Below are 13,911 nucleotides of genomic sequence, written 5' to 3'. Positions count from 1 at the left end.
AACATATATGAGATGTTACAAAATTTAGATGAAGAAATAATGTGCAAGATTAATTTCAATCTTTGAATTCTAATTATTCTAATGACTTTTGTTCTACTCACAACAACTCATTTTGAATTGATAGTACAATACAAAAGTGTGAACATCACCAGCACTGAATGACTTTGGTTCTGTGTTCCCAAAACAATAAAAGTAAAACACATCCTTAGTAAGTTTGACAGCAGGACAGCCCTTTACCAAATAGTATCAGTAAGGATCTCTGTGTGTGTGTGTGTGTGTGTGTGTGTGTGTGTGTGTGTGTGTGTGTGTGTGTGTGTGTGTGTGTGTGTGTATGTGTGTGTGTGTGTGTGTGTGTGTGTGTGTGTGTGCACGTGTTTCACTTGGAAAATTCTGCAGGAGAGTGCCCTAGAGCAGTCACCATGGCAACACTGGGGTAGAAGAGGGGCACAGAGTAAAAGAAGGGAGAGGGGTTTGAATGTTTGTTTGTGGGTATGTGTGTGTGTGTGTGTGTGTGTGTGTGTGTGCGTAGGTTCATTATCGACATTCCTACAAGCAAAGCAAAGTGATCCCAGAGAGCCTAACACGCACACACACACGCACACACAAAGTTGTGTTGTCCTTGTGACATTCCATCAATTACTTGGATTTTTTGAAAAGTTAACCGTGACCACTACTGGCCTAACCCTAAACTATGCCACAACAACCTTAACATCCAGCTCAAATGGTAAATGGTCTGTATTTCTAGTCTTAATGACCACACAAGAGGCTTTACGGCACAGTTTTGCCATTTTCACACACAATCATACAGTGCATCTATAGGCAGCACTTTTTTCTGAGGGGCCATTCTGGGTTCAGCATCTTGGACATGTGGGGCAGCTCAGTGTCTGACATCTGACATCTAGAATGAGCATAAGTGAAAAAGCTGCATGAGACTGTGATGTGGAGACGGAGACAGACACACACACACACACACACACACACACACACACACACACACACACACACACACACTGTATATTTTTAGGCAGCACATCAGCATGCTGTCATGACAACTGATCAATGGAACTATTCCATTTTGCCCACCATCTCTTTCTCTCTCTCTCTCTCTCTCTCTCTCTCTCTCTCTTCCCTGGTTATGAGAGAGCAGTGATGGTCTGTAAATTGCTGACAGTACCACAAACCACCCCACTAGGGCCACTACACTACAACTAAACAGTGTCAGCATTTAAGTCTAACTGACTGGATTTATTATACTTCTGTCTCTTTATTTGATGACAGACCAGGGACAGAGCTGTCTCACTCTGCCCTTTGGATGGAACGCCTTTCAGTCAGCCTAAAATGATGAGGACATCATCACCACAATCATTTACGTGTCCCCAGCAGATGATTTCTTCTACTCATAGCTCAAGCTACCACAAAACTGCTATACAGACATTGGGGAACTTTTAGAAGAATGGTTTGATACTGGGTAATCTTGATGGTAAATGGCTAGAGTTGGCAGCAGGTAAAATGAATGAATGATTTGTTGTTGATTTTTATGGTGACTGTATTATTTCACTAATTGACAAAATTACAAGACTCTTTTCACTCAGTGTCAGAAAACACATCTTCAGAAAGAAAAAGGGATTTGATAAACAGATGTGTGTATTGGGTTAAAATAAGAAAGATCATTAGATTGAAGTCTGGCCTACGTGTTCTGAATTGAGTAGCCTGCCCCATAATGAACAGAAGGTTAATTAGTAAGTTTATGATATACAGTCTAAGTATGTTTGGAGCAGTCACTGAACTGTATCGCTGAGTAACCTGGATCAGGCATTACTTCTTTCTCAGTAACAACAACTTACCTGAGTAAAACTACAATAGATTTAGGTGTTCATATGGAAAACAAAAAATGGGCTGTCAGAAGGAGCAGATAAAATAATAATTAATAACTTGTATCTCCTTTCTGAGGAATAACAGATCTTCTTGGAATAAAAACCATGAGTGTCAGTGAAGCTGTAAGTCATTAGGGCAGAATTCTGTTTTCACAGAGGTGCATCCCAGTTGGTGAAGTCAGAGGAGAACAATTCATTGCCTTTCTCATAAAACCACAGCCGCAGTTTTATTGTCATGTGACACTGTGACGTTTTTGCAGCGAGGATGATGGCGGACAAATTTCTAATCAGCATGCATCACGTTCCATCAGCGCTGTGCAGTGCTGCGTCAAGTCAAATGAGCCTGTATGTATCCTGTGGGTGTAACATGGTTCTTCAGGGAAGTAGATTTCCCTTGTGTGTGCACTAAAACCAAAATGCATGCGTGCATTTCTCATGGTAATGACGGTATTGCAATACCTATGTTGAAGCGGAACGTGAGGCTGGTGATGGTGATGAAAGTGGTGCAGTTTACTCCTCAACCAAGTTTTTTGGTGAAGAATAGTTATTTTCCTGTTTAATGAGAAAAGTTGAAAGCCTAGTTTGTGGTGAGACCTCCTGTAACAAACCCCTCACTGGTTTCTCTCACTTCAAGATAAGCAAAACTACCTTTTGAGAGTGTATGCTGCTGTAATGTATGATAATGATGATATATATTTATATATAGATTTTATTTACCTGGTGTTCATGATGAACAGGAAATAGCTAAAAAGACTTAGTAAGTCATATTTACGTTTTGTACAAAAAAACACAATTTGATGTACACAAAATATATATAAGTTGTTTAGCAATGGATGCAGACATGTCAAAATGATGAAACTGAAATAACCAACCCAATGTGTGTCCATCCAACCAGCCAACCAACCAATTTATATTTGTATGGGTCTTTCATACAAATATTTGAAACACTTTTATAAAAAGTGAACCTCCTCTATCCACACACAAAGCAGTAAATAATTTCATAAATAAAAGACAATAACAGAGGAAATAATAAGTAAACATCATCACAAATTAAAAAAAATCTGATAAAAAAACACCAGAGGTAGGAGGTAAATAAATTAACACAATTGAGGTAGGTGTTGTGAACCCAGAGTCTCGGGTTAGGGTTGTTTTTCTGTCCTTCCACACTTTTAATTTTAGTCCTGTTTTGATTATGATGCATCACGTCAACAGGAACTGATCAAAAAGTCTGCTCTGGTCCACACATCACAATTAGTGGTACACTGACCCCAGACCCACATTAATACACCCTACCTGACCTGAGTATATAATTTGGCTTGACTCAGGTCTCTGGTTGGGTGATTTACAAACAACCAAGAGGAGCCATGAGGACATTGAATTCTAACTTTTCTTTCAGGACATTTTCTCCCAAAATCCTTTCAGCATAGAAACTAGGAGCCTTCATAAAAAAGAAAAGCCCCAAAAGCCTACAGAGAATGCCACCTGCACTGCTCTCAACTCAATAATATATGTGATGTTGGCTTGAACAAAATAAATGCTAAAACATAAAAATAGCTGTGGCTTGTCCCATCATTTTCACCTGCAGATTATTCATGATACTGTATTAATGTATGAAAGGGTCCAATTCTGTGTGTCACATATGGTCTCATCACTGCAGTCAGATTTGGGCTGGATCAGGTGCACCTGCTATATAAGAGCCTCACTAAGAAGAGAGTGCAACCACAGTTAAAAATAGTGAAGCAGAAATATAGACACAATGTACTGTGCCCCAAAGTGACCCTTCGTCTAGGTTTTCTCCCCCAGTGATGGCATGACAACACACAGGGCCAGCAAAAATACACTCCATTCAGCCACAAAAGTGTGCATTCACCTACTTACACACAAAAACACACACACATAGAAATCTGCTCCCACACACACTCACACAAGGGGACATGTTCATTGATCTAGAAGTGATTCTAAGCTAAAACAACTAGAAAGGCCTGAAAAGCACAACCGTGCCCTGACAGGTGTGTGTATGTGCATAATCTTATCATCCATCTACATACTTTTGTTTCTTTTTGACATATATGTGCGTATGCATTGTTCTATTTTGACTCGTGTGCGTGTATGAAACAAGCAAAAGCGCTTTGTGTATGTATTTGTGTGACACTTTGTGTTCCTGTTTATATCCCTCCAGGTGTGTGTGTGTTCACTGTGTGCGCTCCAGTGTTGGTCTCAGTATGTGTGCATGCTCTCAGGCAGTACCAGTAGTAACCAGTTCAGGTCACTGACTCTTTCAATTCAATGTTAAGGTTTTGGTTGCAACCTGTGTGTGTGTGTGTCTGAGTGTGTGTGTGTCTGTTCCTGAGCTTATATTTTCATGAGGACCATTTTAAGCATAGACTCCGCAGAGTGAACACATTTTGTGTGTGTGTCTTTGTGTGTGTGCATTTTTTGATTGAGGTAAGAGGGTTTCAAACATTCGCTCCTTGGCTGTTTTTACTTCAGCATTTTTTTGATCTTAGTCACATTATGTATATATATATATATATATATATATATATATATATATATATATATATATATGCAATTAGGACGTATATATATATTAGGACGTATATATATATATATATAAGTCCTAATTGCATTATCACAACCAGGAATTTTAACACTGACATGTACGGCAGTTACCAACTGCTTGGTGTCATAATCCCACTATGCTCTGCAACATGTAAACGTAAATATGAATGGAATATTCATTAAGATACTCGTGTAAACATCATAATCAAAATAATTTCTTATTCAGATTAATATTAACAATCAGATTATTTGTGTCCATGTAAACGTAGGGAAAATCATCAACATACTTTTGTATTCTAGGTGAAAACCTGCTGCCACCACACTGATGTCACTCTGAAAATGCAGAAGGAGCTGATTTGATGTTGAGTTGAGGAGGGCGGGAGCTGTCGTTCCTTTAACAGACAAGAGACACAGATACAACACAAACAGGTGATGAGGTTTTACAATTTCTGATAAATACAAAGTAGTTATAACATTTTGCAGGGATTTGCTCAATAGATATAAAAAAACAGGAGGATATAAAAAATACATACATATTAAGTTTATGTAACATAACACTTACAGATGCACACATACTGTGCACAGTGACACTTTTTCTGCATGTGAGATTTTGCAGATAACTCTTGAATAAATCCCAACACCAGCTGGGAAATTATGTGTATAGAAACTGAACGACATCTTGCCCTCAATGGACAGCTAGGATTTCAGTGTCCTTATGTGAAGCAACCCTCATCTGCCCAAGACAAGCTGCTCAGTGGCCAAAACCAGATCACTGTGGTCATAGTGGGCAGCTCCCCTGTGTGGCATCTTGAGAAGGGCACAGTGATTTGTGTGTGTGTGTGTGTGTGTGTGTGTGTGTGTGTGTGTGTGTGTGTGTGTGTGCGTGCGTGCATGCGACCCTATGGGCAGCATGTTTTATGTGTGATAGGTGTGTGACAGGTATGTGCTTAGGGCAGGTCACAAGGGAAACTCCGCTGGGAAATTGTGAAAGGTTAGATCATTCTTTATCCCTCCCTGTCTTCTTTCTCTCTCTCTTTCTCTTCCATCACTCATTCAAACTCTTCTTCCCATCTCTCCCTTCCTCTTCTCTTCCCTCCTCTCACTAACTGCCTGGAGAGCAGAAGGATTACATGTCTTAAAAACATTTTTTTATTTTTAATTGAAGATATACATCACATTTTATGGTATTGCAACTCATCCATCTTAGATCTCCAGTGAATGCTCTTTGTGAGTGTATCTATAGTTCAAGACCTGTCATATCGAATTCATCATAGATGTGTGTGTTTGTTTCTGTGTGTCTATCAGTCCGTGTTTGTGTGTATCTATAGTTTAGCAGCTGTCATATCTCATCCATCATAGATCTCCAGAGTGTTTTTCGTGCATGTGTGTGTGTGTGAGCATATTGTCATACCAGAAAATGACCCTAATTTAGGAGCTGTCATGTCTCCTCCATCGTAGATCTCCAGAGAGTCCCAGTTGTGCTCAGTGGCGAACGTCATCACTTGGATCTAAATATAAAACAATGAAAACAAATAAACACAACAGCCTCAGAGTTAAGGTGAATCCTCCATAGTTAGTGCATGTGCAGTGCATTATACATTCCTATATGAGAGTATCTGTACCTGTATCCCTGCCCCTTCACTGACATGGATCCTCCACAGACAGTTGAGACTGTTTGGGTAGGGTTCAGGATAACCAGGGGACAGTATTGTACCACGACGCTCGGTCACATTTCCACTGCAGGGAACTAGAGTAATGACATAAAATATGGATTTCTTGGTAAGGTTAGGTCAATGGCTAACAGATACTGACCTGGTTGTTGAAATACAGCAATGCAGACCCAGGGACAATATGGTGTTCATATGACCACCACAGCCGAAGAAAGGAAATATGATTTACAGTATTTATAGAAAAAACTGAAGAAGGAGCTGAAACAATTTGTAAAAGGTGCTCTCTTGATTGAAAGAGAATTCACCCAGGCTTATAATGAGATCGGTAAGAATCACAGATGATATATAGAGATGGATGATGTGTCTCCACTTCCCCCCACTATCCAGAAATGAAGCCAAAATATCCCAGTTTCATACGCTGCCATCTCCTGCTGATGACGTCATTTGGAGCCAGCGTCAGCACAGTATCAAATGGGGATGGAGCTGTGCCATCAAGGTCCTGCCAATCACTGGCAAATCTACGATCTCTTTAAATCAGGGGCCATAAAGGAGCAACAATTTACCCCAAGATCAATGCAAGATTACTGATTCAGGAAATGTGTACATTCAAGTCGTTTCTTGTTCACTGTTAGCTGTATAGCTTTGAGTAAAGTGATATATTTTGAAAATTGTTCCTTGTTCAAACAAACTGTACTTTGAAAATAGATCTTCTTGAAAAATGTCATATTTTTTGTTAGTGTTGTTAGTGAGTGACTTTTTTCTCGGATCTGACCCTAGATCCGCCCCTGATGCCAAAACTCTCTCCTGATTCTCATGAGTGAGTCTCAGTGGTCAATCATGCTGTTTCACCCAGTTTTAATTCCATCTGTATGAACATTACATGCTTAGAATAAATGTACAGATGTCTTGCAGTGATTCACCAAAGCCCGTGGACTGACCACTTCTGTATGTTAGCTGGTTACATTGACTGTAGATGTCAGGGGAGCCTTACCTATACAGCTTGGAGTTGTTGCATTCCATTGTGCGAGGGCACCTGGTATGGCCTGGCATCGGATAGCACTGGATCCTTTCAGCAGATACCCTGGACTGCACTCAAAGCGAACCACAGAGCCTGCTGAGAACTCTGAGCCGATCCGCCTGCCATACCGAGGCTCCGGCACCGAGCTGCACTGACTGTCACTGGTGCGAGGCACAGCTACAGTAATGACAGTTACAATTAATATGAGAGGAATGAGGAGAGGAAAACAGAACTGCAGCTGTCAGGAGAGACACACAGATGTGGAACTTAAATTGTATGCTACTTTGTGTAAGTGCATGTATGTGTGAGTGAGACAAACAAACAAAGTGAGACTTACCTTGGTAGACGAAGTGAAAGCCTCTAGCTGACTGACCACTCTTAGCATTGAACCGCAACATGATCTGATTGGAAGTTGCCAATGGCAATGTCTCTCCTGGGATGGAGACAAACACACACGTGCAGACACACACACACGCAGATTATAAATTATTAATATTAATATTAACATTAATTATTTTTCTTATTTTGCAGACAAACAGACACAGCCTGTACTGTACTAGTTTGATGTTGTAACTTTAAACTTCTCTTATATTTTCCCCTGGTGGTAAAATGCAAAATGTCCTTACAAGTACAGGGATGCAAGAAGAAACACATCAAATCACAGAGAAAATATGCATACACATACACAGGCAAACAAAGTAACAGTGATAAATGAGAAAAACATGGCCTGGTGGGGCTGACATTTACAACCATCATTAGCTGCGTCAGGATGTGTGTGTATGTGTACGCTTGGTCTGCGTGTTAATACGTTGGTGTGTCAGAATAATCAGTTTGCTGGAACAGTGTACAACAAATTTGTTTGCCCATTCACGTGTGTGTGTGTGTGTGCATATACGTGCATGTGTGATAGGGTAATGATTCATTTATTTTGTGGAGCCTGGTGTGTTTCATTCTTTCCTGCCAGTTTAAGCCAAAAGGGGAATTTCAAACCCAAATTAACTTTAAGGAATAAGCCACCCATCCTACATTATATAAACAGGCCTGTTTCCTTTGAACTAACTTAGATGGATGGTAGTTTGGAAGAAAAATATTGCGTAATGTGCATCTACATGTAGCCATACAGAAACTGTCACATCCTCCAAGTTAATATTATGCAGAAATAAGCTCATTGATTCACTCAAGAGCCTTGGTGAAAAAAACTGAAAGAAATGCCTGAGGGAACCATCATATCTGTCTATATATGTTTGTGTTTGCTTTATTTTGATGTTTTCCTTTTTTTTTTATCTTCAAACTCTTCTGTATTCCAGCATTGTGATGCTGATTTTACTGGCAGTTGCCGTCTTGTTTCTTATCAAACAGCAACTTTTTTCTCTTCATATTTCTACAAGCACAAAACCGAATAAACAACAGAAAAAATAACTTAAAATATCCTAAATTTTACAGTAAGAAACTAAATGTCAATTCCAGAGGGATAACCCTGCAGCATGCCCGCTGGCCATGACAGAGCAGAGGAACATGAAATCTTGAGGAAATGAGAGCACATTTAGCCAGCATCTATGTTAATCAATATTTATTAACATTTCATTCTCCATACTCTGTCACTTACATTGATTTTGCTTCATCTTTCAATCTGTGTGTTACTGCAGAGTAACTTGAAATGTTGCCAGGCTGGGGTGACTCCAACTTAGGAGGATAAGGAAACCCAGGGAGGATTGTGTTAAGAAGTATCAGTGCAGTGTATATGGTAGAGCCCCCACTGCTGACTTCTTCTTGTAAAGATAACCCATAATGGAATTTCACCAAATACATCACTGTCAAATAAATTGTGATAACGACCACTGGTGCTATGTTCTACAGCTCCCGAGAGCTGCTTTCTTATAAACGATTTCATTATAATTTCCTCTTTCACAGATGTGTTCAGGAAAAATAAAAGGAAAACAGCTGAGAAACTTTAAAACATTACTACGGTGTGGCAGCAGTTTTAAAATATAATGGCATGGCATGTTAAATCATAGGTGAAAAAAACAATCAAACAAAACATTTGATTTTATGGCAGCATGACCCTGGCTGTGGCTGACACTCAATCAGTCACATTCAGAGACTCACCTGAATGTGACCCAGCCAGGGAGCTCAGCAGTCGGGCGTTCTCATTGGCTCCATCAAACAGCTCCACCGAGTCGTTCATCGCCGTCTGGAAAACGGCAAACTGACCAAACACCACTGAAAAAGATCGAATAAATTAGCTTTTGTTTTGGTGCTTCACTTACACAACAGCAAGAGCGGTGGGATTAGTTACGGACTTACCAAACTGTGGGGACACAGTGATGTAATAGGAGCAGGTTTGTCTTGTGGTGTAGTTTAAGGGATAGTTAGGAGACAAAACAACCCCCTCAGATCCACCATACTGTCCTCCGCATGGAGCTGTGGAAAGACAGAGACAGAGAGATTTCTTTTTAAATGAATATTCTTCAATGCACATATATTAGGCATGTGTGCAAGTGCAAGTATTTTTCAAAGAGAGAGGGCAAGATTCAAAGAGGTTTTTTCACTTCACTTCTGGAACATTTTGTGCCTAAACACATGCATATTATTATCAAACTGACTCACCAGTCAGGGAAGGCACTTTATCTGTTTACAAAGGTGCAGCTTCTGTGAGGTCAGTAAAGTGCCCATCTCTGCTTTATGTGTATGCATTTAGGGAAGGATTGTGCAAATGGCTGGATGATATAAGTGCGGATCTGCTGCACTTAATAATGTTCACACAAATAGCAAGAGCCACGTCGGAAAAAAGACTCAGCTCTCAAAAGCAAGTGCAACTTTGTGCAGCTGCCTAGAATATATCTGATGGAAATCACAGCAGACGAAAGGGTTAAACCTTCATTTAGGGGTGTGAAACAAGGTGCAAGGAATTATGTCCAAAATAGAAATGTGAATAAGAAAAAGCAGGAAATTAACACAATATTTGAAATTGTATATTTTATATAACACCCTCATTATATTTGAACTCAAACTGTTGCATTAATGAGTTACAATAATTGTCATATTTGGTTTTAGCAAAGTATTTTATTGATGTTTAAGGAAATATTTTTAAATGTTGGGATAACGGCATCGAAAAGACACAGGAAGGGACGAGGTTAGATGACGTTATAGAAAGAAGATGTTATCAGAGCACAGAATGCACTGATTACACTGCAGTAAATAATACAGTAACTAGCTAAGGAGTGCTAATTGATGTACATCTGATGAATATTGGTACGTAGCCGACATCTAGTAGTGTTGCTGTGTTGTTTGACAGTCAGCCCATATGGAATAAAAGCTTATTATCGTTGAGCTGGTATGGGATGGAATATTGAAATAATGGTTTGGTGTAATCTGATATTGGATGGTGTGTTCAAATAACTGCATAAGTATGGAGGGAATGCATTTCTATAAATAAGAGATGTATGATTAATTTTCACATAAAATTGTTTGGAATTTGTTAAATCTGTCATATTGATGACCAGGAGAGGAGAGAGGAGAAGAGAACAGGAGGAGAGAGCAGAGGAGATTACAGGTGAAACACCAACAGACAAAGATACTGGAGAGATTGAGAAGAGATATCATTCAGTCTCCTATATTTGAGAGTGTTTAAATTCACCACAGAAAAACTCTGTAGGGACTGCAACAATTTCCATATCTATTCTTCCTCAAATCCAGCAGGTGAGGGGGAACTTAAATCAATCATTTCATTTACTATATAAGTGGACCCCTGTGATTAAACATTACATCTGGGTAAAATAAAATAAAACAGCAGCAATGTCCCTTCCCTAATTACAATAACTGAGCGAAGCCCTTCACCTTCAAGCCTTTCCAGCAGCCAGCCGATCCAACCGTGGTTGTACTGGGCGGCTTCCCAGTGTGACTGTGTGCAACCATAAGATTGTGATCGTGGCACTGCCTAAAAAGAGAGCTTGGCTCCCCTGAATAAATAAAGGCTAAAATAAATAAATAATTGGCTCCCTCAAGTCTAAAGCCCTCAGATATCATCATGCACTTGCTATCTTTCTTAGTGATGCAGTGCCAGGTTTGAGCTTCACTGACTTCTTTGTTTCCTCAACAGGAGAGAGATTTAAAACTCTTTTGTTCAACCAACATGGACGTTCACGCCCTCAAAATACTATCACTAGTTGAAGGTCAGTGTTTTAACGTTGTTGTCCTTGTGTAACTTTAATCCAGCTTGCACGATGAAGCCTAAACAATGCAAAAAGTCACTGTACTCATGTGCAGATATTGTAGAATTAAGAGTAAAGCGACAACACTATAGCAAACAGTTTCATCCACTTAGCTGCTTCAGTGATTAGAGACATCATATAGCAGTGAAGCATTCAGTTTTTAATCATGTATTTTTTTCATGTTTCCTGCTGCTGGGAGCACTGCCCATTGCTCTCATAGCTGGCCAGTGTATCGCTGCTCTAATCTGTTATTCTTATGTATTCTTCAAAGAAAACCCAACTGACTGCATTTGGCTCAAAACTTGTTTAGTTTAACAGAACGTTCATGTTGTCCCCAAATATCACTTGGACCCTTGTGGCTCAAAGGCTTTGTTATATAATGAAAAAGTGTAGTGCTTTTGATGTCGGTCTCTGCCTGCAATGTGTGTGTGTGTGTGTGTGTGTGTGTGTGTGTGTGTGTGTGTGTGTGTGTGTGTGTGTGTTTTTGAGTTTAGCCACTTTGGAGACAGATTTACACCGACCAGCTAATTGGGAAAAAATTTGTCCAGTTGGAGACAAAACTCATGTCCCCCACAGGGATAAAAATACAATAATTGGGTCAGTGGTTAGGATATGGGGTGAGGGTTTGACAGGAAGTAGTTAGGGCAAAGGTGAGGAACCTCTTACATAACTGATAATAATATGATCTGGCCCATGATAAAGGGAAAAACTTCGCACAAAAAACATGAACAATATAAATTCATATTTTTCTCAACATGAATCTAAAAAGGTAGATTAACAGGTTCTTTAATTTGGTTCCTTCTGGCCGTGTTCCTGTCAGGTCCAGGTGAACAAAACACACATGCAGTGTCATCGCTGAAAAGCAACATGGTTATTGTCAAGTAAAGAGATTTAGATGCTCAATGTCTCACTTGTGCATGTGAGTGTTTTCAAATTTTGTCGTTGAAGGAGGCAGGTTCTAATGTTACCTGTCTGATCTGATGTGGACCCTATATGGTATTGATTACCATTGAAAACTAGAATCTCACTCAGTAGAGCTCTTATCTCTGCCAAGGCCCAACAGTCCACATTTAAATTTAATAGATCCATATTTGTATTTATTTATAACCTGATTTTTTTAATCAAGGTCCATTAATTATTCCCTGGGAAAATCAAAAATAGCCTTGCGATGTTAAAGAAAGTGAAAAAAAGAAATAAATACTGGATCTGCCCCTGATCTGGGTCCATAACAAAGTTAATTGAGTTCTTTCCTGACCTATTCCACATCCTTCCACCAATGTTTGTTAGAAATCATCCAGTAGTTTTTGTGTAATGCTGCTTACAAACAAACATACACAGATGAAGACATAACCTCCTAAGAGAAATAAAGCAATGTGAACATTGCATTATGTTGTAGAGTAGGTAAAAAATATCTGAAAATAAATCTACGTAAGTACAGGTCGGTAAAAATCCATTCAAGTATACTAACAAAGTAAATCTACTTCACACCACTGATAAATAAAGTTATATCTATCAAATTTAATTAATATAATTCATTTTTATTTTAAAAATATGTCTCTGTAATGATTATGCTGGCAGTTTGTGGATGATGCAGAAAAACCCATTCAGGGACACTATGCAGCAGCACTTCTTATCACCTGATCACATTAATAAGCTGTGAAACAATCAAGACGTGCACTGTAATGCAGCAGAGGATTTGTGTAACTGAAATGGCACTTCTGCGGCACCCAGCTCCTCAGATTAGCTTCTTCCTCTTCACAACAACACAGCAGGATAAAAAGTTAAGAGAATGAATTTATATGGTGCTGAGCGAGAGCACAGCATGGAATTTCAGTGCTAGAGCGCTGCAATAAAAAAACAAACCCGTATCAATCCCTTCTCCTGCCGCATGACCCAGAGAAGGAGACCAAACCGTAGCGTGGTCCATCCTCAGCACCACCAACAGAGTTCAAAACCTGATGTTCTGACATCAATGCAACAGGTTAGAGGTCAATGAATAAAGTGTGTATGGATGTGTATGTGGGTGGTGTGCGTGTAAAAAAACAGCAGCAGCAAACACATCTGTCAACACCCCCCCCCAGTTGACTTCTCACCTCATCTGGCCTCTACTCGTCTTGTCTTGTTATGGTTGCCACTGTGTGCACCTCTGTGACCCCGTCCCAGAGTCCACCCACGCCATCAACTGTGATCTCTAACAGACTTTAATTATCATCACCTCTGTGCTTGTTGAAAATGTGAGAGCAGGAGGGTGCAAAGGTTGAAAATGTTGTTTGAGGAATGGGAGAGCGCTGTGAATTAATCTGTTCCCGAGGTCGCAGACCTGTCTGCGGCCACTAAAATGTGATTTACAATTTTTTTTCAGCTTTTTTTGACTGTCGCTCATGTTTTGAAAATATTAAAATGATCTAAACTTTAGTCGCTGATAGCTTAGTGTTATTAGCTTGATTATTTGGACCATTTTGGACCTCCCCTGGAGGGTAACTCCCTCAGGCAAAATCTCAAGCATTTCAGTCTTGTACAAACTGTGCATAAAGGGCTCAGAAGGTCCACCACAGAACCCAGAGGCACTTTCCAAT

The 13,911-nt window shown here is 39.7% G+C and overlaps 1 protein-coding gene across 2 annotated transcripts in view; it reads right to left on the bottom strand.

The window, feature by feature from the left end:
• Nucleotides 1–13,911, bottom strand: part of LOC109636748 (CUB and sushi domain-containing protein 1-like) — a 380,253-nt gene that overhangs the window by 67,194 nt on the left and 299,148 nt on the right. For both annotated transcript variants that reach the window (XM_069528917.1, XM_069528922.1), the window contains exons 33-39: nt 9,429–9,545; nt 9,231–9,344; nt 7,462–7,557; nt 7,098–7,301; nt 6,059–6,183; nt 5,848–5,944; nt 4,724–4,828 (exon numbers count right to left, since the gene is read on the bottom strand). In XM_069528917.1, coding sequence (XP_069385018.1) covers nt 4,724–4,828; nt 5,848–5,944; nt 6,059–6,183; nt 7,098–7,301; nt 7,462–7,557; nt 9,231–9,344; nt 9,429–9,545 — 858 coding nt within the window. The remainder of the gene's footprint in view (nt 1–4,723; nt 4,829–5,847; nt 5,945–6,058; nt 6,184–7,097; nt 7,302–7,461; nt 7,558–9,230; nt 9,345–9,428; nt 9,546–13,911) is intronic.

The sequence above is a fragment of the Paralichthys olivaceus genome, chromosome 1 (genome assembly GCF_024713975.1).
Source record: "Paralichthys olivaceus isolate ysfri-2021 chromosome 1, ASM2471397v2, whole genome shotgun sequence".
NCBI classification, from domain to species: domain Eukaryota; kingdom Metazoa; phylum Chordata; class Actinopteri; order Pleuronectiformes; family Paralichthyidae; genus Paralichthys; species Paralichthys olivaceus.
The sequence above is the reverse complement of the archived record's forward strand: the minus strand, read 5'-3'. Positions and strand labels throughout refer to the sequence as shown.